The sequence below is a fragment of the Eulemur rufifrons genome, chromosome 20 (assembly GCF_041146395.1).
Source record: "Eulemur rufifrons isolate Redbay chromosome 20, OSU_ERuf_1, whole genome shotgun sequence".
Classification (NCBI taxonomy): domain Eukaryota; kingdom Metazoa; phylum Chordata; class Mammalia; order Primates; family Lemuridae; genus Eulemur; species Eulemur rufifrons.
Window position 1 is genome coordinate 2,943,091 of NC_091002.1, and position 24,391 is coordinate 2,967,481.

The 24,391-nt window shown below is 55.4% G+C and overlaps 1 protein-coding gene across 1 annotated transcript in view; it reads right to left on the reverse strand.

Moving 5' to 3' along the window:
* Positions 1–1,305: 1,305 nt before the first annotated feature.
* JAKMIP1 (janus kinase and microtubule interacting protein 1) overlaps positions 1,306–24,391 on the reverse strand; it is a 147,277-nt gene continuing 124,191 nt past the window's right edge. The window contains exons 14-21 of the mRNA XM_069495869.1: positions 22,782–22,883; positions 21,970–22,023; positions 21,394–21,459; positions 15,294–15,362; positions 13,748–13,825; positions 10,737–10,940; positions 4,558–4,623; positions 1,306–1,385 (exon numbers count right to left, since the gene is read on the reverse strand). Coding sequence (XP_069351970.1) covers positions 1,335–1,385; positions 4,558–4,623; positions 10,737–10,940; positions 13,748–13,825; positions 15,294–15,362; positions 21,394–21,459; positions 21,970–22,023; positions 22,782–22,883 — 690 coding nt within the window. The 3' untranslated portion in view covers positions 1,306–1,334. The remainder of the gene's footprint in view (positions 1,386–4,557; positions 4,624–10,736; positions 10,941–13,747; positions 13,826–15,293; positions 15,363–21,393; positions 21,460–21,969; positions 22,024–22,781; positions 22,884–24,391) is intronic.

Genomic DNA, 24,391 nt, shown 5'->3' on the forward strand with positions numbered 1-24,391 from the left:
TTACCCCTTGGGCTAGCCAGGACCCAGCCATATGTCCAAAGGCCTCCCCTTAAAGTTGTTGTCAAATATATGTGAATTCTGTTTGCAGTCTCTGGGCTTTTGAATAAGTTATTTCGCTGTAGAATTTTGGTTTTAGTGGGGTTGGGGTTGCCATAGGGACTCAGTTTGCTCCATAAACTCTTTTTTTATCCTGTAAGGTTAAAAAATAATTGGAAATGACACAAGAACCAAGGGTTAAAGTGCCTAGAGGAGCCCTTGGCTTATCTGCCCCTCCCCCACTGCTGCCCTGAAGCTGTCCCTGAGGGACCTTCCCCCACTGTCCAGGGAAGCAGCAGCAGCAGGGTTGGGATCCCCTGTCCTCCAAAACCCACCCAAACCCCTGTGGCCACCCCGACCTCTCATCAGGTGGGACGGAGTGTAAGTTGTCTTCTAAGACCTGAGATCATTCCTTTATCCATTTCACAAACATTGAATGAATATCTCCCACGTGCCCATTTCTGGCCCAGGCACTGGGGCAGAAGGTACCAGACCAAAGCCCTTGTGGGCATGAGGCAGGGGCCCGGCATCAGAGCTCAGCCCGAGGGGTCTAGGCAGCTGCTGGGCACAGCGGGCATCCCCCAAGCTCAGGGATGGGCTGATGCCCTCGCCCTGGGCTGATTCAGAGGCGGAATTCTAGAGTCTAGGCTCCCAGCTGACCCCAGGCCTGCGATGGGCACTCACAGCAGGGAGCACGTGGGGGTCTACATGCCAAAGTGGGAACTCAGGGTGGGTGCTGGGTCCTGGGAACACACAAAGCCCAGTGGTCAGAGCAGGGTCAGCTGCGGCCGGCTCCACTCTGCAGTCCCACAGCGCGGCATCAGACCGGGCACAGAGCTGGGGTAAGGGGCAGGGAGCTGGGTGGCTTCCTGCACAGGCCCCCTGCGCAGTTTGCTCGTCAGTTGCTCTGGTGTCATGAGCCCTGCACCCATCAGCCACCTGCTCTGCAGCCCCTGGCCCTGGAAGCCACTGGCTCTGGACCCTACAGAGCATTTACTGGTCGCAAGGCACCAGGGAGCACCAGGGACTGAAGCCAGGCTGGAAAGAACCTTTGGAATGAAACAGAAGCCTGCGCTGCAGGACGAAAGTGCACGGGGGGATTTCTTATTCACAGAGCTTTCCTGATCTCGCTCCGAAGGGCGCAACTCCTCAGGCACCGGGACACCCGGACCCAGGGCCATGTTCCACAAGGAACGTCACAGTCAGAGACTGGGAGGAAGCCGCCTTTTTCAGAAAATCGTCGTTTTATCAGTGAAAAGGAAAGGATACCAACCCGCGTTCTCGGCTCACGGAAGTCATCAAGGCCACAGAATGAATGCTAGTGAGAAAAACAAAAAAAGGAACAAAAACTATAAAATAAGACCAAAAGAAAATGAGGGGAAAAAAAAAAAAAGGAAAAAGGAAAAAAGATGTAAGATATGTAGCATGGAATTCAATGACAGCATTTTACAAGAACTGTGACACTGGGCTTGGGTCCGGGGAGAGAAGCGGAAGCAAACAGGCTCCGGGGCTGCCCACGCCCGGGAAACCCACCCCGGACGGCGCCGAGCGCCCGGGCCGGTGATCCCGCCGCACTTCACACGCTCTGGCTACCGCAGACGGGGAGACCCACTGTGGACTAGGACGCTTTGGTGCTGCAGAGCCTGGGCAGGCCAGTGTAAAGAGACAGTCCCGGCTAGTGGGGGGCCAGTCCCGACAGTCCCTGGCCCACCGAAGACCAGGCTGTGACGTGCACACCAGGAAGCAGGACAGTCCCCTCGGGGTCACCCCGTCTAACTTGGAGACACACAGCCCTTCCTCCGACACCATCCCTGCCAGGGTTCTTTCCTCCAAGAGATCCACTGTTTAAAATCTTTTGTGCCATTTCATTAGTCTACTCTTAAAAAGAAAAAAAAAATAGCAGGGGAAAAAATCTCCTTAAAGGAAGGAAAAACTACATGTCAACTTAAAAGTAGAATTTTTTTTCTTAACTTATCCAGGACTTGCTTTGTCCGAAGAGAATTGGTAGTCATTAGGTGAAACATATTTAAACATCATATTTTGAAAATAATCCTTGGTTGTTTTTTTTCCCTAAAACAAGGTAATATCTACACTATATTATTTATTTTAAAAAGTAAAGTCCAAAAGAACAGCCATCAGCTTCTAAACAAGAATTAGGGTCACTGGAAGTTAGAATTAGAAGGGGCCTGGGGTGTCACACAGCCCTTCATCTGCTACATGGGGAAACTGAGGCCTGGAAGGGGATGACTTGCCAAGACCACCCGGGGGGTGTGCCAGGAAAGAGTCTCTGGCTGCAACAAAGGGACCGATGAGCCCCTGACAGTGGTGGCTGGAGTCACTTCCCACCGTCTCAGGCCAGCAGTGCCCACGAGAAGAGGAAGGTGCGTGCAGGCATCTCGGAATGTCTCTGGCCTACAGACCAACCCGGTGTTCATCCTGGCCAATCCCTCCTGCTCCGCACACTGGCCTTTGCAACTCCCTGCTGTGACAAAAGGGGACAGAGCAGTCTACAAACATTTGCTCTGAGAAAAGAGTAAATAGGAGCCAGAAAGGTGATTCAAGCATTTCCCAGCTATTGTCCGCTGCCGGGGGCACAGCCGGCGTTATGTCCTGCGTGTGCCTCTCTAACCTGGCTTCCAACATTTCAGTCAGCAAGAACAACCGTGGTCGTGCTGGAAACCTGTCTTCTGGCACACCTGGCTCTGTGACCCACGTTGCCAGTGGAAGTCGTCAGGCTCCCTGGGAGACGGGAAGGTAGGAAGAACCGGCCCTGGAGGCCCACCCTCCCCGCCTGGACCTTTCATGAGCTCGACCGATTCAGTCCTCACACGCACCCGAGGAGACCGAGCCTCCCTCCCGGCAGCAGGTGGAAACAAACACCGAGGCCTGGCGCAGAGGGCCCGGCTAGGCAGGGCCAGAGGGAAGCCTGGACTCATCTGTCTGCAAAGCCAGCTTATGTCCCAAGAAATTCTTAAACTGAATGATACTTGAGATCCCCCTGGGTCCTCAAAATAGCCCTGGGAGTTTGGTGGGGGAGTGGGCACCTGGCAGAGGGGGACTCGAGGCATCAGCCTAGACCAGGGTCCCGTGAGAGCCGTGGGAACTGCAGGAGAGCCCAGCCCGTGCGTGCGTGCAGACCCCCAGCTGCCGCGCAAGCCAGCCAGGCCCAGGGGCCCCGGGCGGGCAGATGACATGGCCTGCCTGGCACCCGACTCTCGTGAGAGAATGTGGAATCCTAACCCTGTCGCTCTCAGCACGGGGCATGTGGCTCCTCCAGGACGGGGCAGGCTGTCCTCCCGTTTGTGGACAGCCCTGAAATCTGCCTCTGGTGACTTCTGGTGACTCCGGTGACTCCGGCCCTGGTTGGTCCCTGGAGTGAGTCAGCTTCTTCTCTCACAAGGCCTCAGCCACGTGAAGCCCAGAAATGCCCTCTCTCTCTTCTTCTCGGGGCTGACACCACTTGCCGTTAGGGTTCACACTGGGGTCCCCCCGTCAGGCACGTGGGACAGGGCCGGCGGCCCTCCACCTCGTCCCCACACTGGACTTAGCTCGGTAACACAAAACATGCAACTATGCTTCTTCTCTGTACCCATCTACGATCATTTGTTTGCTCATTCCACAAACATTTGCCGATGCCCTATCCCTGTGGCAGGAACTGCCCGCGTGACGCCACGGACGCCTGCGCCCGGCCACCTAGGACTCGCAGCCGCCAGGCATGGGCAGAGGAAGGGGAGGCCCCATGGTGGTGCTGCGGCACACGCACCTGAACGAGACGCGTGTCTGCCGGCGTCAGCGGCGCGTGGCGGAGGGGACAGGTGGGGTGGCTGCAGCAATCGTGAAGACCCCAGCCATCCCTCCCACCCCATGAAACCATGCACAGGTGTCCCAGTCTATCTCTGCCTCAGTTTCCTCACCCACAAAATGGTTGCCATGGTAGAGAGATAAATGGGCCTGGGCAGGACACGCCCAAAAGGCAGGTGAGAGGCCAGTCCCATGTCCCCCGGGACAGAAGAAACTGCGTCTTCCAAGAACACACAACTGGTCTGGGGCGTACAGAAGGCATCGAGAATGAATGTGTCCAAGGGAAATAACCAATCCCCACACCCAGGGGGGTGCCACCAGCCTCGTCACAGTCTAACCTGATGCGTCCCTCAACAAAGAAGGGCACCGTATCCTCCTAGTGAGGTGGCAGTGGCGGGATTCAGGAGGGCTTTTGTGGAAGACACACACGCACACACACACACACACACACGAGTACACACACACACACACACACACACGAGTTGGCCCCACACAGCAGGACTTTTGACAGCCGTTGAGAAGGCAGTGTCTTTACGAGAAAGGAAATGGAAGGAGATCCTGATTTCTTAGAGGTGCTGGTTTTGGAGAAGGGCAGAGAAGGAGGGCTGGAGGCGGAGCCTATTCTTTGGACATTATGGCACTGGCCGCAGGGAAAACAAGATTCCACACTAACGTCCCCTGGAAAGAAAGCGCACGGACGGCAGGGCTCCAACCACCCACCTTTTCCTCCAGCTCCTTCAGGTGCCGCTTCTGGAGTTCCAGTTTGTCCTCCAGCTCTCGGACTCTCTGAAACACATCAGGGTATAGTCAGAAAAAGTAAGTTTCCCAGATTCAAAACCTCATTCTTCATTTCTTATTGTGGTCTAGCTTAGAAGCAGTAAAGGATACAGGCACTAAGAGGGGAGCTCCGTGAGCATTTATACGTGCATTTATCCGTGAGCATTTATACGTGCACACCCCTGGTCACCACCACCAAACGAGACACGGGGCAGCCCCAGCACCCAGGAGGTCCGTCCTTGCTTCCGTCAACCCCCCCCCCGCCCCCCGAAGGAACTCTGTTCTGACTTCTACCACGAATGACGGATCATGCCTGTTCTTGCAATTCATGGAAATAGAATTATGCGGTGTACGCTCTTAAGATGGGATCTTTTAAAAACATAAAAGACTGGACCAAAACATGCAGGCACTCTGGGCAGGCTAATAAAGAGCATGGACTTAATAAGACGCCAAGTCACATATTTGTCCAAGATTTATTTAGTTGCAGCCTGGGAGCTGGGGGGAGTGTGGGGCGCAGGGGAAGTACATGATGGTGCCACCCTCTTAGATCCCCACTTGGCACTAGGTGCCAGGATGACCAACTGTCTCCATTTGCCCGGCACTTTCCTGGTGTTAGCACCGAAAGTCCCAAGTCCTGGGAAACCCCTCCGTCCCGGGCAAACCGGGACAGCTGGCCACCCTACTCGGCACTGCACCTGCTGAACTCCCCTTGAGACACCCACGTGCCTGGGTGGGTTAGGGACCCTGGCAAATTCCACCTTTTCCAGTTTGTCATGTGCACAGGGCTTCCCTGTCCCTCCAGTGCGGGTGCCCGCAGGCAACCGCCGGGCTGGCGCAGCCCTGGGCAGCCCGACTGTGGATGCAGATCCCCTTCACAGAGAGGATGCCGCGAGGCAGGAGGGCTGGGATCTGCGCCGGCGAGGACTACACACGCGGCCTCCGCAGACCCCCAGAAGCCTCCCGTGCGCTGTAGAGCAGCCATTCTCACGCTTGCTAGCCAGCACCGCCCAGAGGGCCGGCTAACTGCAGATGGCCGGGTCCCGCGCCAGAGTTTCTGACGCAGCAGGTCTGGGGTGGGACCTGAGAAGGGGCACCTCCAGCAGGTCCCCAGGTGATGTGGGTGCTGCTGGTCCGGGGACCCCACTTGGGGAGCCCCTGCTGTAGGCACTTTCACGCACTTGGTGAATATGCCCAATATAATATGCCCGGGCCTGTGTTAGTCCCAGGGAGAAAGACAGCGTCCCACCCTTGCAGAACTTAAAGCCCGACTAGGGCTCAGACCATGGCAGCACGCACAGCAGGAAATCAGGTGAATGAGAGTGTCGCAGAGAAATCAAGAAGGGGCGGGGCTGGGGACGGGCGCTCAGGGAAGGTCTCGCCGGGAAGCCCCCACTGAGAGACGCGAGTGGGCTGCAGGCCGGAGGCGGCACTGGACCCTGCTGGGGACCTGCAGCGTTAATAGCTGGCCAGGTGCAAGGCACAGCGGGGCATTTGGGCAGCGAGAACGGCGAGCGCAGGATGCCAGGGGCCTGGGGGTGGGGTGAAGGGCAGAGCTTGGAGGGTCTGGAACATCCCTGTGCGCTGCTCACAGGTTTGGGGCCGCCGTGGGGCAGCGAAGGGTTTTAAGCAGGGAAATGACGAGCTGTTGACTTCAGGAAGATCACAATGGCAGCAAAAGAGAGGTCTGGCCCGAGGGAAGCAGAGAAAAGACTCTCGGGTCTGTGACCCTGGGCAAGGCTCACAGCCCGGCCCTGGTTCAGCAGAGCCTGGCACCGAGCAGGTGCTCCGAGAGTTAGTTCTACACACCAGCTCGTTTCCAGCCTCTCTCGCCCGTGGGAAGCCGTGCGCCACTCGGTCGGCAACGGCAGCAGCTGCCCCACACCCCTCTCCGGGCAGGGTGGCAGCCTGGGTTCTGGAGCCCAAAGGCCCCAGCCGTGGGACTTTGGGAGACTGACATGATCTCTCTGTGCCTGAACCACTCTTCTGTGGTAGCCGTGTGACCCTCGGACCTAGAGCGAAGGGGCACCTGTGGGAAAGTGCTCTGGAACCGAGTGTCAGGCTCCACCGCTTTCGCAGAACTTGTACACCAAGAGCCAGACGGAAGTGGTTAACAATTTCCCATGACCTGGATTCACATCTCAGCTCTGCTTCCTGGCTGTGTGACCTTGGGTGAGCTGCTTACCCTCTCTGAGCCTCACTCTCCTCACCTGTGAAATTGCATCAGCAATCTATACTCACAGGGCTGGCTGAGTTTCATTCAACCAACACATATTAGGCCCCGTCTGTCTCCCTGCACTGGAATATAAGCTTCCTGAGAGCAAAGAGTTTGCTTACTGCTGCACTCCAGCACCTGGAACAGTGCTTGGTACACAGACGTTAAAAAATTCAAAACAAAACAAAAGGCAGTGGGGTGATGTTGAGTGGGGGAATCTCTTGAGAGAGGTGGACAGTGCCGTTGTGGGATCAGAATGGGCACCGGGAAGGCTCTGACGTCAGGCTAAGCAACCGGGACTTTATCCTCTAGGCACCAGGGAGCCAGTGAGGGCCTGGGGCAGGGGGTGAGGGGTGGGGCTGTGTGTCAGGAAGGCTTCTGCAGGGACAGAGAAAGTGGGGAGGGTATTGCAATCGTGCACCATACCAGCAGATATCCCTGCCGGCCACCTGGGGCCAGGACGTAAGAGCAGTGTCCCTGAGACCCTCAGAGGGTCAGACACAGCGGGGTGACACCAGTGGTTTAACTCCAGCTTTCGCTCAGGCAGGATGTTCTGCAAAAGGGCAGAATCATTCTGCTGGGAAAGGTGCCATCGGCTGATGAATTTCTTCACCTCCTCTTTCCCCTTCATTAACAGGGCTGGAAACCCCAAATGCCAGCTGGGGCCAGGCGATGGGCGTCGCTGCGTTCTGTGGGCCGGATGTGAGGCAAAAGGCAACAGTGACGTCCTCGCACACTGGAAAGGTCTATCCGGCCCAAAGCAGGCAGCCGGCGCTCAGGCCAGAGCAGAAACGGGCAGCATGTGGCCAGGACGCCCGGCCATGCTGTGCTGTGCTGTGCGTAAGGAAGACCTCCCTTCTGCCTGGGAACCACACCTAGCTGCCCCACCTCCAGGAAATTCTGCTAAAGGAAACATCCAGTGAAGTCTGCGCATCCTTTACGAAGGCAGCGAGAGGCTGGCCAGGGACCCTGCCTCCTGCCGCTGTTGCTTGTGGCGCTCAGTAGGGAGGGGCAGCGACAGTCAGCCCATGTCCCGGCCTGGTCAGTTACTCTGGGAGAGCCTGGCCAAGCCTTTCCACCCGGTGCAGGGTGACAAGGGACCCTCAAGGTAATGCCTGGAGCTAGAGCTGCTCAGACAAAGAAACCAAGGCCAGGGGAGGCAGAGCCCTGGGACAGTTCCAGAGCCGAGCTCAAAGCAGGGAGCGGCTGGAACACCTTCCCCTGGATTCCGCGGCCTGGGGTGATGGAGCAGGGGCCTACCCGGCTGTAGTCACGGAGACGGGGGGGGGGGGGGGGGGGGAGGTGGAAGGGGAGGAGGAGAGAGAATTCATTTTCCTACAAAACCAAAAGGGTAATGAAACTCACACCTCTCCGTAACCCACAGCCGTGTAGCCATAGGACTAACTAAAATTTAACAACTTTAATTGCACAGAAATCATCTGGGGATCTTCATAAGTGTGGCATCTGACTCCACAGGCCTGGGGCGGGGCCTGAGACCCTGTGTTTCCAACATGCCACGGCAAGGCATGATGGGCGCACTTGGAGTGGCCGGGGGACAGCACTCTACCTTGCGAGTTGAAGTCCATGTGTCATTTCGTAAAGAGTCTTCCTTTTCCAAACACCTACCATGCACCAGGCTAACTGTGTTGCATGTCATATCTCATTAGGGCCTCAAAGCAATGCATTCTTGAATGAATGTATTGACTTTGGCTTATCTGCACATATCAGTGTATCTTAATAAAAGCGAGATCAGGGCAGTTTTAACATTCAGTGGGAGGAAGGCTGTCTATGAATTGCCTTCAGGAGAATTCTCAACTAATTTGAAAATGACCCGAAGATTAAGGAAAAGCAAATCTCAGCCCTGATTAACCTACAGGCCAATCTTCCCCCTGCGATTTACTACACAGATTCCAGGAGAACTATAAAAGGAAGGGATTTGTCCTATAGTATTTTACACAAATGCTCCAAAACACTTGCACGAAGTGTTTAAATGACGTTTTTCTTTAAGGGATGCTGGTCCTCAGGCTGCCGAGCAGGGAGATGACCACCATGACTTGCTTTTTGCTTTTTGCATCCTTTTTAATCACCCAGATCCCGGGTTCATTTCTCAGCATGTGCCATGAAGGGCTTTTCCAGGAGTCACCGCTGAGCGTGGCACTGCCCGTGTCTTACGGGTGCTCGCTGGCCCATCTGCATTCTGTGCAGGCCACCGTGTGCCGCACATTCCACGAGATGTGACTCCTCAGGTGAAGTAATGACTTTTTTGGCTCCAATACACAAGTGTTGCTCTGCTTTGAACCGGATTTCCTGAACACAAAATCAGTCCCTTATTCACTACACGTGCAGGCAGCAAGTCCTGAAAAGGAGGCCCTGTGCTGGGCACTGGGTACAAGCCAGCGCCTGTCGCCAAGGCCGCGCCTGCTCCAGCCACCCGCGGTCTGCACCCGGCGAAGGTCCCAGCACCTGCTCTAGCAAGAGCATTCGACACGCAGTAATCACCTAGACCTTGCCATGTCCCAGTGAGGCAGGCATCATCCTCATCCCCATGAGGGAGCTGAGGCCTAGAGAGGTTGAGTAATTTGTCCAAGGCCACATGGCTAGTAAGTGGGACAGCCAGAGTTCAAAGCCAGGCCGCCCGGTGCCGGCATCTGTGCTTTCAGCCACTTGGCCCCACTAAGCTGACCACACCGTGCTGTTCTGCTGCCTGGATGCTCTTCCCCTTTCATGGTGGCGACAGTTAGCTTTATGTGTCAACTTGGCTAAGCCACAGTACCCAGATATTTGGTCAAACATTATTCTAGGTGTTTCCATAAAGATATTTTTCAGATAAGATAAACACCTGAATCAGTAGACTCTTAGTAAACCAGGTGACCCTCCCTAACGTGGGTGGTCCTCATCCGACCAGCTGAGGCCTTAAGAGAAAGAATGACCCCCCCACACAGCCCCCGAGGAGGAGGTCTGGACTCGACCTGTAGCCCTTCCCTGGGTTTCCAGCCTGCCAGCCTGCCCTGCAGACTTCGGACTTGCTAAGCCTCTACAGTTGCGTGAACCAATTCCTGAAAATAAATTAACCTCTCTCTGTGTCTCTGCCCGCCCTGCCACCTTGTTTTATCCCTCTGTGACATCCCTCCCCACCAGTAATCTAGATCCTTCCCCACCTTGTTTTATCCCTCTGTGACATCCCTCCCCACCAGTAATCTAGATTCTTCCCCACTGGATTCCTCACTAGCTGGGTGATCTTCAGGCACACGGGTTAACCTCCCCAAGCCTCAGTCGTCTCATCAGGAAAATGGACATCACAGTGTGCCCCCCCACCCCCAGGGACACCATGAGATAAAGTATCGGTGCAGGGACCCATGGCCGACGGCGGTGAGCGCGGCCGCTGCTCCTCTCTCCTGGGCTGACTCAGGAGTCCGGACGCCTCGCTCCATGTGCGCGGAAGCACATGAAACTCGCTTAGGACAGCAAGCCTTGGAGATCAAGGTTTTTGGAATTACAACTGGCATAGCTTCTACGCTCAATCCTCAAATTAGCCATCCTCTGAAAATACAGCTAAAAAGCGAAAGGTCCAGCCAATGCCTCCTGGCTGCAGGCGTCCGGCTGGGAAGCAGAGTGGGGTGCCGTAGGGTGCCGGAGGAGGGGCCGAGGGGAGAGCCGCCCTGGTTTGTTTCCCTCTCTCCCTGCGTCTATCACGTCCCAGGCTCCCCCCACCCCCGCCCGTCCTCCCCAGCCGGGGGAGGGAGACACCCGAGGGTGACGGGAACCCATGAGGGAACAGATCTTGCTTCACAGAAACTTGCTTTGCTGCCCCTCTCTGCTGAGCACGCCTGGGACCCCAGGGCCCCTCAGAGGTGCTGGCGCCCACGGGGGCGGTGGGGTGCTTGGGCGGGGGCGGGGCTGGCGCCCCTACCTGCTGGGCCTGCTGCAGCAGCTCCATGCGCTCCCGCAGGATCTGGCTGTCGAACTCGCGGCTCTGCCTCAGGATCTGCCTGCGCACCTTCTCCACGGCAGCCTGCAGGTCCTCCCGCTGGCCCTCGCTCAGCGCCTCGCCCGCCTTCCGGCCCGGCTCCTGCTGCAGCGCCGTGTACAGCGTGGCCTCCAGGTCCTGGATTTTCTGAGCGGCCCAAATCACACAGACAGGGGAAGGTGACAAAGAGTGGGCCAGTGACACCAGGAGGGAGGGGGGCACACAGGGGCCACGCGCAGTGGCGAACAGCCCCAGGGCAGGCGGTACGGGTGTCCCTGGGCCTGGGCACAGGCTATCAGGAGCATTTTTGCTCTGTTAAACCCAGACACCCTTACTCTGTACAAGGGGGGCGAGGGCAAGAAGAAGAAATACTTGTAGCCTCCCCTTAAAATGTGCGCCTCAAACAGGGGTTTGATCCACCTGGTTTTTATTTTACCTTTGGTTTCCGCTTGACTCTCCTCACCTTGGGAACAAACCTCCCCTGTTGTCATGGGAACCAAAGGGGAAATATGGCTCGATTTGCGCACCTTTGGTTTTCAGCTGCGCTAGCAATGCAACTTCAGGCCAAAGCAAAGAGCTTGTCACCGCCCCCAGCAAGACACCCTCTGTTAGCAAAGCCGAATGGGACAGTAGCGGTCAGTCCTCGTGAAAGTTCCACGTTTTACTCATTAGAGGACGTAACTTCTCAACTTCACGGCAAAACACTTAAATTTAGTTACCTTATAAAGATATCTAAGGACAAAAGAGAGAATGATTCCCTAAATCCCCACCCACACCACTTACTGAAGAGCAGCTACTTCTCTTTGGAGGAACCATGGATGATACACCAGTGTGGACAAAACTGCCACCGAGGCGGGGTTAACCCGCAACCCCGTCGTGGCTGCCGGCTCCTCCAGTCTCCTCTGGTTTCCGCAGGCTGCTCTAACTGCCCGCTGGCTTCCCAGCCGTCTCGGACCAGACTGATTTTAACCAACAGGCGCCATCCCCTATGCCTCTGCTGCCCCAGCGGCTGCTCCTGGGAGATCAGGAGGCTGCAGCCTGTCTACAGGCAGCACTGTGGGTCCCCGTGTGGGCTCCACAGGGGGCAGGAGCGCGCTGGTGCCTGCTGGCTCATCCCTCCCCATCCAGCAGCCGAGCTCCTAGGAGACCCCATGTGGCCAGCTTCCAGATGGAAACCCACTGCCCAGTTCTGGAAGCTCCAGCCCCACCTCACTCAGTCCTCGCTCTGCTGCATGGCAGAGGAACACAGGCTTGCATCTGGCACCTGCTGTCCAGCCACGCTCTCCAAGTGTCTCTCCCCCTGACTGTTCCTGATCGGCTAGTGCCACGTCAGAACTCCTATCTAGTCGTGTGAAACCCAATGGGAGGCTTAGGGACATTCTTTGGGTGTGAATGCAGCTTCTACATGGAGGCAGCTCCAGTACCCAGAGGGGTCTCGTCTCAGAACCAGCACCCTGACAATCCCTCAGGCCTTCCGGCAGATGTCACCTACACAAAGGGAGGGTGTACCCCAAGGCATCCCAAAATGTGTTTGGGAACACCAGTTCTGCAAGATGTTCCTTGAAGACAGGGTCCCAAGACCCAGTGAACTTGGCAAACTGCTTGCTCATGTTCCTCTTGAAGTCTCAACCCATCCTTTAGCATATTAAGGACCCAAGAAGTCCGCAAGAGTTTTCCAAACTTATTCTATTACAACACCCTTTTGGGGGGCCCCAGGTTCCTGTAACATCTCCTGAAATTGCATTCTTCAGAGTTTCTTGGGAAATGGTAGGGGAAGGCAGGGTTGTGTGACAGGGACAGCCTGTCCTTTGGGGTGTTTGCAAAAGGACCAACCCTAGCTGAAATCAAAGAAAATCAAAAAGATTAAAGAGGGCAAAAGATGGGCCAGAGTATAGATAAAAATGTTTTCATTTATTAAGTGCCCTCAACACTGTCAAAACGTCATGTGCCCATGAGTAAGAACGGAAAGGGAAATGTCGTGTCTCGATACGGCTTCATCCATGCTGACCCTCCTCGTCTCCTGCTCCTGGCCCCGTGGGATTCGAGCCTCAGAGCCCAGGGTCGGTGTCGTGGACCAGCCTCAGGAACCTCCTGTCCACGTGCACTAAGCCCAGGCTACTGCTCTCTGTCTTCCCAGAGGCCCTCATGGAAACTAGGGCTTGAAAGTTGTTTTTTAGTTATTGACTCTGCATTTCTTAGGTGCAAACCCATTTTGTAAAATGATTTTAACTACAAATGGTCTGGGAAAAGATCTGCTCAGACTTTGTATACTACCCTAGCCTGTCCACATACGGAGCAGAGTTGAAGTCTAAATTCTCTGCTGTGGGGACACCTGGAACTGTGTATTATCTCCGTCCACACCGGCCACCCCCTGGGAGAGCAACTCTCAGTGCCAGAAGCGCGTGGCTTTGAGCATGAGGACATATGAACCCGAACAGCATCCCACTGTGCTTTGATCACCAGGGAGCCCAGAACAAATTTTGTGACCCAAACACAACATCGCCTAGGATAGGGCTTCATAACTGTCACTTTTGTTCTGACAATCATGGGTGCCATCTCATTGCTTTACCTCTCTGTTCCTTTGTGACCAGCTCTTTTTCCTATTTATAGGAAAACTCGATTCGGGACAACTTTCAGTACAAATAAATGAATATTTAAGTATAAACAGACATATTAGAAAGACCGTTTCTTCCCGTTCATCTCAAACGATTACTAGAATTTAATAAGCATGTCTAAGAAAATCATCAAAGGAATTTTGAATATTTTTTAAATAGTGATTGATTTGGAAAAAGTGACAGTGGGTATGGTCATTCTAGCTGCAGCATGGAGATGGCATTTTTGTCACCCCTGGGTGGCCTGGGCAGGGCCCTAAAGGCAGTTTCAGCCCCGAAGGAGAAAGCAGCCTCTGCTGCGGAGTCCAAGAGCCAACGCGCCAAACCCACTTCTGGTCCTACCAGGGAAGCCTGGTCGAGGGCCTGCTTCCTGTAGTCCAGCTCCTCCTCCAGGTAGCCCTTCTGCCTGCTGAACAGGTCCTGGGAGAGAGGGAGGCGCCTGTCAGGGACAACGGTCAGCACGAGAACCCGCGACAGCGAGGCTCTCCAAAGCCAACTACTCACCTTTGCTAGAGAGTAGCAGTGTCACCGCACTGGGGACACCAGGGTGAGAAGGGACGGGATGCCCTTCCCTGCTCGCTCCCCTCTGGACACCCCAGCGGGAGCCTCACTGCCTGGGGCTTCCCTCACAGCCACACCTGGGAGCCACGGTCCACACTGCCCCAGCCCTTCCTGCCCCTCTTCCTCTTAGAGGCCTGACTACAATGAAGGAACCAGGTCGAACCGAAGCCCACATCGCAGGATTCCTTCTAGGGTCCCTTGTCACACCCCGGTGGCCCCTGAACACTGTCTCAATAGTTCCGCACCCCCCCCAAACTGCATCACCCACCTCCGGACTGGTTTCATTGCCACACGCTTCTCCTCCTCCCCCGCCCCCTGGGCTACTCCCTAACTCCTGCAAGCATGCTCTCTCCCAATGCAAACCTCTCTCTAACACTGATTAGAGGGTTTCAGGGTTACAGCTCACCTACTGCAGCCACTTCATTTTATAGATGAGGAAACAGAAGGCCAGAGAGGCCCAAAGCCTTGTCCTAGATGCCACAGTTCAATGGTGGCAGAGGTGGGACTAGAAGCCCAGGCCTTCCGGTGCCAGTCCAGGGCTCTTTCCATACCACGTACTGCTTCTGGGCCTACACTATTCCTTCCGCCTTCTTCCTTCACCTCCCATTTCTACTTGAAGAATTCAAATTGGTCTTTGACAACTCAAGAACCGCATCTTCTGGGAAGCCTCTCTGACCTCCCCATGCCAGGTAAAATGGCTCCCCCTATATACCCACAGCCCCAGTGAATATCTTCCACCACCGCCAGCGCCTGAAGCCCTGCTGAACCACCACCACCACTTACCAGGTGCCCAAGGTGCCAAGCCCTGTGCAAAGCTGGTCATGCATCTCTCCTCCCGCAGCCCAGCGAGGCGCACTGGGACCCCCAGTTATCAACGAGGAGACTCGGGTCCAGTTGCCCAGGCTCTCGAGGACAGCAAAGATTTGAGCCCTCCCTGTCTGTGTGTCCCTAGAGCCACCGGTCAAGCTCCCCTGTATCACGGCTGTGTCTCTCCTAACGTCCTGGGGCCGCACTCTCTCGAGCTCACGAGCACTTGACCCCGCGTGCCTGTGAGCACCCCTCGCAGCAGGGAGCCTGCTGTTCATTGCTGGCCCTCTAACCCTGGCATGGCGCCTGGACACAGCAGAGGCTCCCAAAATATGAATTAAATGAGTAAGTGAGTGAATCAAAGAGTAAGTAAATGGATGAGAACTACTCAGAACAACCACTGGGGCAAAAGCGAAATTTAGAAATGTGTGCAGATAACTAACTGTGGAAACACATGCCAAGCCTTTCTGAGATGTGACTTGTCTGAACTCTGCCCCAGCCCGGCGGTCAAGTCTTTTACCTTCTCCTTCTCCAGGTCTAGCATCTTCTGGGTCAGGGCTGCCTCGGTTCCTTCTATCTGCTTCAGCCACTAGAAGACAGCAGGGACAGGAAGGGGTGCAGCGGGTGAGGACCACACCCGTCGGGATGCGCAGTCTCATAGTCTGAACAGATCAGCGCCACCAACAGACGTCAGTGCCAGGGTGGCCTGGGGCATCGCCACGCACACCTGTTCACGTGCACAGCATGGTGGTGTGTGCATGCGCAGGCCTACACGTGCAGGTCGTCCTAGGTGTGAGGGGGACATGTCCGTGACATGTCCGTGGTGTGGACGTGTGGATTCAGGGCCTGGTTGGACGTGAGCGTGGACAGCCTCGAGCGTGTGTACTGGGAGCTGGCGGCAGAGTGAGCGAGCGTGTGAGCCGCTGACGTCACTGAGCGCCTACTCCGCGCTGACGCTTCAAGCAGGACACCTCGTCTGACCCTCCCATGGCTGCCCTGGGAGCAGACGGCGTCTCCCCCACTTTGCGGGTAAAGACATGGAGGCTGAGGGAATAACTTGTCCAAGGTCACACGGTGGGGAACGGGGGACGCCAAAGCCGCTGCCCTCATCCCTCCAGCACGGGCCAGTCTGAACTGCCCAGGTGCCCGGTGCGTGGTGCCAGGAGGTGGGAGTGCGTGCCAGGGCGCAGGGGCACAGTGCTGAGGGCGCCGGTGGCCCGGGGGGCGGGCCCCGAGCAGCAGGTGAGGGGTTGGGGTCTGCCCGCATTGCTTCCGGGTCCGGGCCAGGGGTGAGCACGGGGCAGGTGCAGCCTGCGGTGTCCTTGTGAGGAGCCCACCTTCGAGAGGGGACTGACCGTGGGGCGGGGTGGGGGCGTCACAGGCAGCAGGGGTGGCCAGGTTTGCCCGCAGGTATGAATAGCGTCCCCAACCTCCTCGCTGCTGAAGCAGCAGCCCAGGCTCCCTTGGCCCCTCTCGTTCCTCGTTTTCCTCTTTGTTTTCCTCCTTCTCTGGCGGCAGCTCCTCCCTCCAAGGCCACCTGCCCTCAGCCTTCCCCCACGCTCTGCCCTCCCCGGGGTCTCACCCTCCCCTGCCCTCTGAAAAGTCGCCCTCCTGCCGGGGCTGCCCAGGCCTGTCCTGCACATCTCACTCCAGGGCCTCAGGCTCCTCAGCAAGGGCCGCTGGCCTCCCACATCCCCAGGTGGGGACAAGCCCCGGGCCCCTCCCTTCCCTCCACTGCCTGCACTGGCTCCACCTCCCCCTTTCCCAAATCTGCCACCGCCCGCCCTCCCCATTGCCACCCCTGGGCCCCTTCTCAGCCCCGGGCTCATGTCTGACACTCCCCCCACCCCAAATCCTGCTCTACCCCAGCCAGCTCCTTCTATCGAAAACATGCGTCTGCTCATGGAACTTCCTGCTCCTGCAACTTCCTGCTCCTGCCTGGAGCCTGCCAAGGACATCCCTTGCTCCTGGCAACAGGGACAAGGCCCCAGACTCATCACTCTCCCCTCCCTGCCCCAAACCGGGCTCTGGTCATCCTGAACTTCGTGTGGCTCCTCCCACAAGCCAAGCCTTCCTTCACCCCAGGGCCCCTGCGCCTGCTATCCACTCCGCCTGGAGCACCCCTGCCTCTCCCAGCCCCAGGCCTCTACTGGGCTATCGTCACTCAGCCTTCAGGCCCTGAGTTAGCTGTCACCTCCTCCAGGAAGCCTGCCCTGCTTCCTGGGTCCATGGAGTCACCTGCTGTCCAGGGATACCCACGCCAGCCATCTTGAGAATGCCTGTCATGGCACTCACCTGGCAGGTGCCACTGTGCTGCCCTCCCCTACCAGTCCCTGGGGGTGGGGACCACCCACCATCTGACTCATTCTGTTGAACTTCCCTGCTTGGCCCAGGGGCCGGCACACAGCGGGTGCCTCACAGACACGGAGTGGGGGGGAGGGGGGGGGCGAGGGGCTGTGAGGGCGCGGAAGTCCGGCGCGGGTATGTGCTGGCTCTGCGGAGGGACCCAAGTTGACCCGCCAGAGGCTCCGCCCTCGTGTCCGAGTGAACTTGGCCCCGCGAGGGCTCCCGGGCCAGCGGCAGGCCCCCACGCAGCCTTTCCTCAAACATCGCTGAGAGGACTGCGGGTGCTTAGAAATAGATAAGCATATTTTTGATGGGGAATTAAAAATATTTCATTTTTAATATCCTAATGCAAGTAGTCATAAAATGGATAAAATTAAAATGGGGAAAAATTTCAATTTTGAATCATAACAAGCTGCTCTCGGGGCTGTTTCTGTAGAACATGGTGTTGAGTTTTATTTGCTGCTGTTTGGAAATATATGTATATTGGGCATATGAAACATAAACTTGGCAGGTCCCTTTCGGCTATCAGGAGCAGAGGGAGCTGGCCGTGAGCCTCTGGGCCATGGGAGGTCGAGAATTTAACATCAAAGCGTCCGGCCAGGTATTTACAGAGCCCCGAGCACTCTGGGAGTCACGCGCTGCCCGCGGCTCTGCGCCAGCCCAGGACAGGGGGTCTGGGGCAGGGGCAGCGAGGGGGAACTGGCGTCCTCTTTGGGGCTGCAGGCTGGAGGCAGCTCCCTGCACCCCACGCCAGGGCTGCTCAGGGCCAGGACCCAGATCCCCCTCGGCTAGTGGGGTCTCCCTCCTCTCCCTGCAGGGAGGGTCCCAAGGCCCGACGGGGTGCCAACAAGTACAAAGTCTGGCTGCGGCCGCAGGCCTGTGCTGCTTTCTCCAGTCCGCTGTTGCCCGCGGGAACCCGGACGTTAACACATTTCCACCTCTCTGAGTCCGTGTCTCTTTCTCAGTTGGTTTTGAACTTGAGAGAAGAGGTGTGAAGAATGATGAGGCACAACCCTACGGTGTCTTATGGTTCGGCTTCTCTGTGGGCACATGCCACGGGCCCAGGGGAGCAAGGCCTGGTCCCTGACCCTGCACTCGGCTAACCAGAGCGGGTCTGGGGGGCTGCCAAGGTAGGCACGGCTTGTTTGCCTGCACCCTCAAGACGCACAGGGCTTCACCGAGGGTGAGGAGGAAGGCACGCACCCGGGGGAGAGGCTCTTGCAGCAATATCATCACAGGAACATCTTAGGACATCCCTCACCAGTTTGGGTAGCACTTCACTTATTCGCTAAGAAATCGGCTTTGTGCTTCTAAGAGAACATTGAAGTTGACTTCAGTTCGTTCAGATACCAGTATTGAAGGACCACTTTCTTGTATGGCAATTTTTACAAACGAGGTGTATTTGGTGGGGCAGGGGTTGACTGAGTCCTTAACCAAGCCTCCTCTGGTAGTGACGTTGCAGGGGCCCGGTCCCCTCTGCAAGCTTTCATGCAGTGCGTGTCAGTTCGAGGGTGACTAGCTTGTCCCTGTCTGCCCACGAATGTCCCTGCTTTAGCACTGAAATTGCCACGTCCCAGGAAAGCCTTCAGTCCCAGGCAGAGTGGACCGCTGGTCCCCCGAGCTGTCCTGCCACACGCTCGGGGCGTCCTGCTGGCCAGTCTCCGGCCTGCACGGTGGCCGCTTCTCTTCCTGAGGCGTGCGCACAGGGCCAACATGCCCTCCACGCGGGGAGATTGCAGCGACTCCCACGCCTCTCTGACCTTTATTCCCAGACACACACAGCAGTGTCTACCAGATCCCGATCTGAGGAGCCACCGGTGTCCATCCGGTCCCTAAAGACTGTCCCAGATAGGGAGCGGGCTCTTCCGCACCGCGTGCAGAGTCAGGGCCCCGCACGCCCTCCTGGGGTCTGTGAGGAGCCGGCAGGTGGCCCGCGCCACTCTCTGGCCTGCGGGGCACAAAGCCTGGCGAGGTTCTGGTGGTCTGCACAGAGAGGCAGCACGGAGGCGGGAGGTGGGAGGCTGACAGGCAGCCAGGGGTCAAAGCAGACAGAGCCGGACACCAGGCATGCCCCGTTTTCTCAGCCATGAAAGGGAGATGCTCGTCTTGCTCGGAGGCCAGATGGCGGCACTGAGGACTTAAGGTGTGGGGCCTAGACACCTGCCGTCTGTTGGGCACGGGGACAGTGTGCCAGGAAGGGCTCGGCTGGGAAGACACAGCCCCCTGCAAGGGCAGCTCTCACTGAGGCCAGCAACCTCCTGCCGTCTGCCGCCCTGGCCCCTAAGGAGACTCTGGGGACGGGGAGACGGCATCCCACCAACGCCCCCGCCCCCCTGCAACCACCCACCCTGAGTCACGGGCATTGCCTGCTCTTGGCTCACCTGGTCCACAAGCATCGACTGAGCACCTGCAGGAACCAAGTGTGAACCCAAGTGTTTAAAGTGTTTAATTTAACCAGGTGGCCATGTTTGGTTTGGTTCCATTTAAATACCTGGTGTCCTGACACTAACCCTGCAAGGCACCAGGACGGCCAGTCGAGTGGCCTGGGGAGATAGAGTGACGACCCTGCCAGGGCCCCTGCAGCTGGCAAGTGGCGGGCCGAGACCCATGCCAGGAGGGGCCTCCCCGGCACCGAGGCGGGAGCGGGCGGACACGGCACCTCCGCAGCCTCCAAGGCTGTGCTCCGCGCCCGACGCCCGGGGCCCTCTCTCCCAGGAAGCGTCCAAGTGCACATTGGATAAACTGAGTCCTGTGTGTTTACTCAGCACTTCAGGGAGCACTATAGAAAGCACTGCTGCAGGAGGGGACAGCCACATTGGGTTTTGCTGACGAAAAGGGATGTTCTGAATAGGTCCCCTGTGCCCCGCCGTGTACCAGTCACCTGCACCTGACCGGCCCACCGGCCAGCAGGTGTGAATCCTCACGCCCCACGCGCACCTGGGGAAGCAGGCTCAGCCAGGTGACCTGACGGGAGCAGGAGAAAGCCAGCCCCGGTCAAGCCTGTGTCACCACTTCCTAACCGTGTGACCTTGGGCAAGGTTTGGCCTTCAGCCTGCTAAGTGCCCTCTACTCGATTGTGGGGAATGGGCAGATGCTCAAGGAAGGAAACGATTTACATTTTAAATGCCCTCCCAAAGATTCTGGAACAAATCCCGACTAAGACTGTTAAGACCTCATCATTACAAAAATAGCATTTTAAAGTTTAACTCGTGCTTTGAAAGGAAAAGGTCTTCAACAGGGATAGATAACAAATTGGGTTGTTTCTAAAACATCCAAAAACAATGTAAAAGGCAAATAAATCAGGAATGTATTTTTAAAAAATAGGTCAAAGAGTTAGTATCTTCAATATGTAAAGCACACAGAGAAATTAGTAAGAAAAACAATTACAACAAATACGTATTTGTTGAGTGAATGGATGGATGGATGGATGGACAGACTTAATGGAAAATTCTCAAAAGAAATGCAGTTACGATTCACAAGGCAGAAGGAAATAGATGATGCACATCAGAAAGCTCAGCTTCACCAGCACCCAAATAAATAAAAATTAAAGCAATGACATCACGTGGTTTTCACCTATGCAGCGGGCAAAGTGCTCTCCAGTGGGAACACGCCCTGCCCAGCATGGAACCATCGGCGTGTGAGGCCCGGGTAGAAGGGCCATTGCTGCCACTTCCCTGGAAACTGTTCTGACAACGCCAAAGCCCTTACAAATGTGCTTATCACTTGGCCCAACGATTCCACTCTGGATCTAGCCTGTGGATGTATTTTAAAATGCAGATAGAAAGTTATGTGTAAAAGTGTTCACCACTGCATGACGGTGGAAAGAGCAAAAGTGGAAACAGCCCGGCTCTCTGACAGCTGGGGGACGACTCCCTCACTCAGGGTGGGACTGCACGGCGGAGTGAGGCGGGGACATTAGACAGATGTTTATGAGCCATTTCAAAGGACATGGCGGGGATTATGAAGTGGGATGGAAACCCAACGTCAAGTATGATTTTAACTAAGTTAACAGCAAAAATGGGCAAGAGGGAATATTTCCAGGAGGAAATACACCAAACGTGGCAGGCTGTTTCCTCGGTGGGGTTTGTATTCCCTCCTGCGTCCCTGGGTTTTCTGCAATGAGCACGTAAACGAGAAGGCATGCACATGTGCACATGCAGACACAGGCCGACCACACGCATGCTCCCCACACAAAGCGAGGCGCCAATGTAGAGTTTCTTGTATGGTGCTGGGAGCCGGGACAGTGTGAGCACAGAGATGCCGCTGGGTTCTACCTTTTCACACAGGGCAAGCACAGTTCCAGCTTGGATAATTGCAACCTGTTCTTCATTTCTCAAATTCTAAAACACAAAAATGGGCAAGGGCGTTTTACACTGGACCCCAAATCCACGTGCAGACAGTCAGCACCAAGCAATCTGAATAGGTCCTCTCTGGGCTGCACCCCAAGAATCAGCTCCCTCTCCTGTCCCTCTGGCTGAGGACATTACGTGGAGTGGCACTATGCCCTGAGAAACAGGGCCTCCGTTAAGCCAATCTTTTAGGAAGGCAAAAGTATCACTTTCTGATTTCAGCGATCTTGAGCGATTCCACCCTTTTTTCTGGGCAATAGGTAGCAGGCTTTTTACCCCTTGTACTCACGGGCCATAAGGACGCCCGCACTTTGGAACCCCACCTGTGACAAATGCAGACCCACCCCCCACACAGGAACACGGCCATACAAAAGCCTTACATTGTTCTTACTAGATCTCTTACATCAGAGAAAAATAAAAAACAAAACAAAAGAAAAGTCACACAGAATACACTCGGATCAAACAAGAACACGAAACCAGAAACCGATCGCGCATAGTTACCCCGTTATCGCCAAGGATATCTAATTTCTTCATAAGTTCAGAAATATTCACATCCTGGAAAAGATTTCCAACGTTCATTTTTGTGTGAGCTGCAAAGACCATCCACACCAATTTCTAGCGCCATGACCTTTGGTCTTGGTAAGACCGCACGCTCGCTCCTCCCTTGTCATACCTGCAGCAGGGCCGAGCTGGCACCCAGCTCTTCCTCTGGGGAGTGACGGGGAAAGATGTGACTGTTGCTTGTTTGCCGAGTTTTACAGCAGCACAAACACTGCGTTCTAGAAAGGCCCATGGAACTGTGTGGGTCAGAAAGACACTGCCCACGGGGCCCAGCAGGGCTCCAGGCACAGGGCAAGCACCGGGCCGTCACAGCCACCACAGCCACCAACTGCACAGCACTTACTGCATGCCAGGCCCTGTGCTCGGCACTTTACGTGGTTCATTCATTATCGAATCTCATCGTCGCCCTGCGCCACGGTGTGGGTATTGCCATTTGGGTTTCACAGCAAAGAGGCCGAGGCCCAGAAGTTTACAGGCCAGGCCGGGGCAGTGGCAAAGCTGGGGTCTGCACTCAAGGCTACTTCCCAAGTCTCTGCTCATTTAAAGACATGGGTCAAAATAAAGTAACATGTGGTGACCCTTTAAAAAATAAACAAACTATGACTTTCAACATCGAGTGAAGGGACGGGAGGTATCTCATGGAAACCGATTCTATCCCTGGCGCAAGGACACAACCCCCTTTACAACTGAGCCTGGCATTCGAGCAAGCCCTTGGCTGTCGGTCTGGCGGAGGCACCCCCCAAGCACGCTACCTTAACTCCTTCCTGGTGACAGAACAGCTGGAGAGCGCTGCTGTTGTTCTCGGGGAAGGTGGTGATTTGGAGGTTAAATGCTGGCGACCTCCGCTCTCTCTCCTGGGGAAAAGATTCGGTTTAAAAACAGAACTTGGTTGGATTATTTACCACTTGCCATTTTCCCATGTTTCTCAGCAAAAAGCAACGAATTCCAGCTGGCAAAGGTGTTACTAAAGGGCACATTCGGACTACAGTGGCCTTGTCCGTGAAATACGATGTTTTCACGTCTTTCCACGCATCAGGTCTCCTTTGGAAATGTGTTCGCTTCTTACCTATTTGGCTGGGAAGAAATGGTTACATGAGTTTATCTGTTGCAAGATCAAAACCCATGAAGTCGTAGAATCACAAGATTTAATAAAAACGATGGCACTAAATTTGAATGGATGACAAAAGCCACTAACTATGGTGTGTTATTCTGCGCCAGGCACATCATTGTTCTGTTTAATCCTCACACAGCCCCACGAGGCAGGGGTGTCACTGCCGTCCCTCTGTAGACTGAGTCTGAGGCCCCACACCAGGGCAGGGCCCGGACCCAAACCCTGGCTTCCTGGGCTTTTCAGTAGGATCTGCCGACTCCATTTCCACATTTTTTTGAACCACACTAACACAGCCAATGGTCATTCTACTCCTGCCTCAGGTTTACAGTCAAATCTCAACTACTAAGGAAGGAAAAGAGAGCATTTTCCCAGAAGAGGTACTTGTTAATCATACAAGTGACAAGTTTTGAAAAAGGACAGGAGAAACCTACTCACTCACAGGGCTACAGCGCCGCGGCAGAACAGTGCTCCGGTCTCAAATGCGGCTCCTGTGCAGAGCCGGCTTGAAACCTTCAGCCACAGACACGGCGGTCGCGCTGGGGCAGCAGAGACCTTTCCAAATTACACCTTTAAATCAAACTGCTTGCATTTGATAGAAGGTAGAGTAAGATAAAAATAACATGTTGTGGACCACTCCAGCAGAATTTAGCTACGGAACCAATGAGCTTCTATAATAATTCAACTAAGAAATGTAGCTGAGATGAACACAAATTTAGACAGCAGGCCTTAAGAAGACAACCTTGGGTGAAGTTGAAGGAGAGGAAGGGGGGTGCTAATTCAACCAATTTCCATGAAGCCTCGACCTGGCTGACCTAAGTTTGAACCAGTCCAGAGAGAAAACCTCATTTCCCTTGTTAGCCAAGAAGAACAAAACTCATGGTGGTTCCGTTCCACAGATGCCTTTCTACCAGCAAACTTACTTAAATGGAGTCTCCATAGAAAAGGTGTCCCCCAAAGCTCATATTTTATATGAACTAATATCAGAAGACTGGTTTCTGATGGCCTGAAGGATGGTGGAGACAATTAAAGAACATTCCAGTAAACTGGGCAGTGCTTATGGAAATCTCATGAGAAAGACTCAAAACAAAGGCTTGGGAAGGGTTCGCTAACAGCAGCAGCAGGGTTGGCCATGACCTCACGTTACTGGACTTGTGCTGCACAAGTAAAATACTCGTGTCGTGTTCAAGCAAGAGCCGAGTGACACAGTGGCACTTGGACTGAGAGATACTCGGGCCACCGTCCCTGGAACAC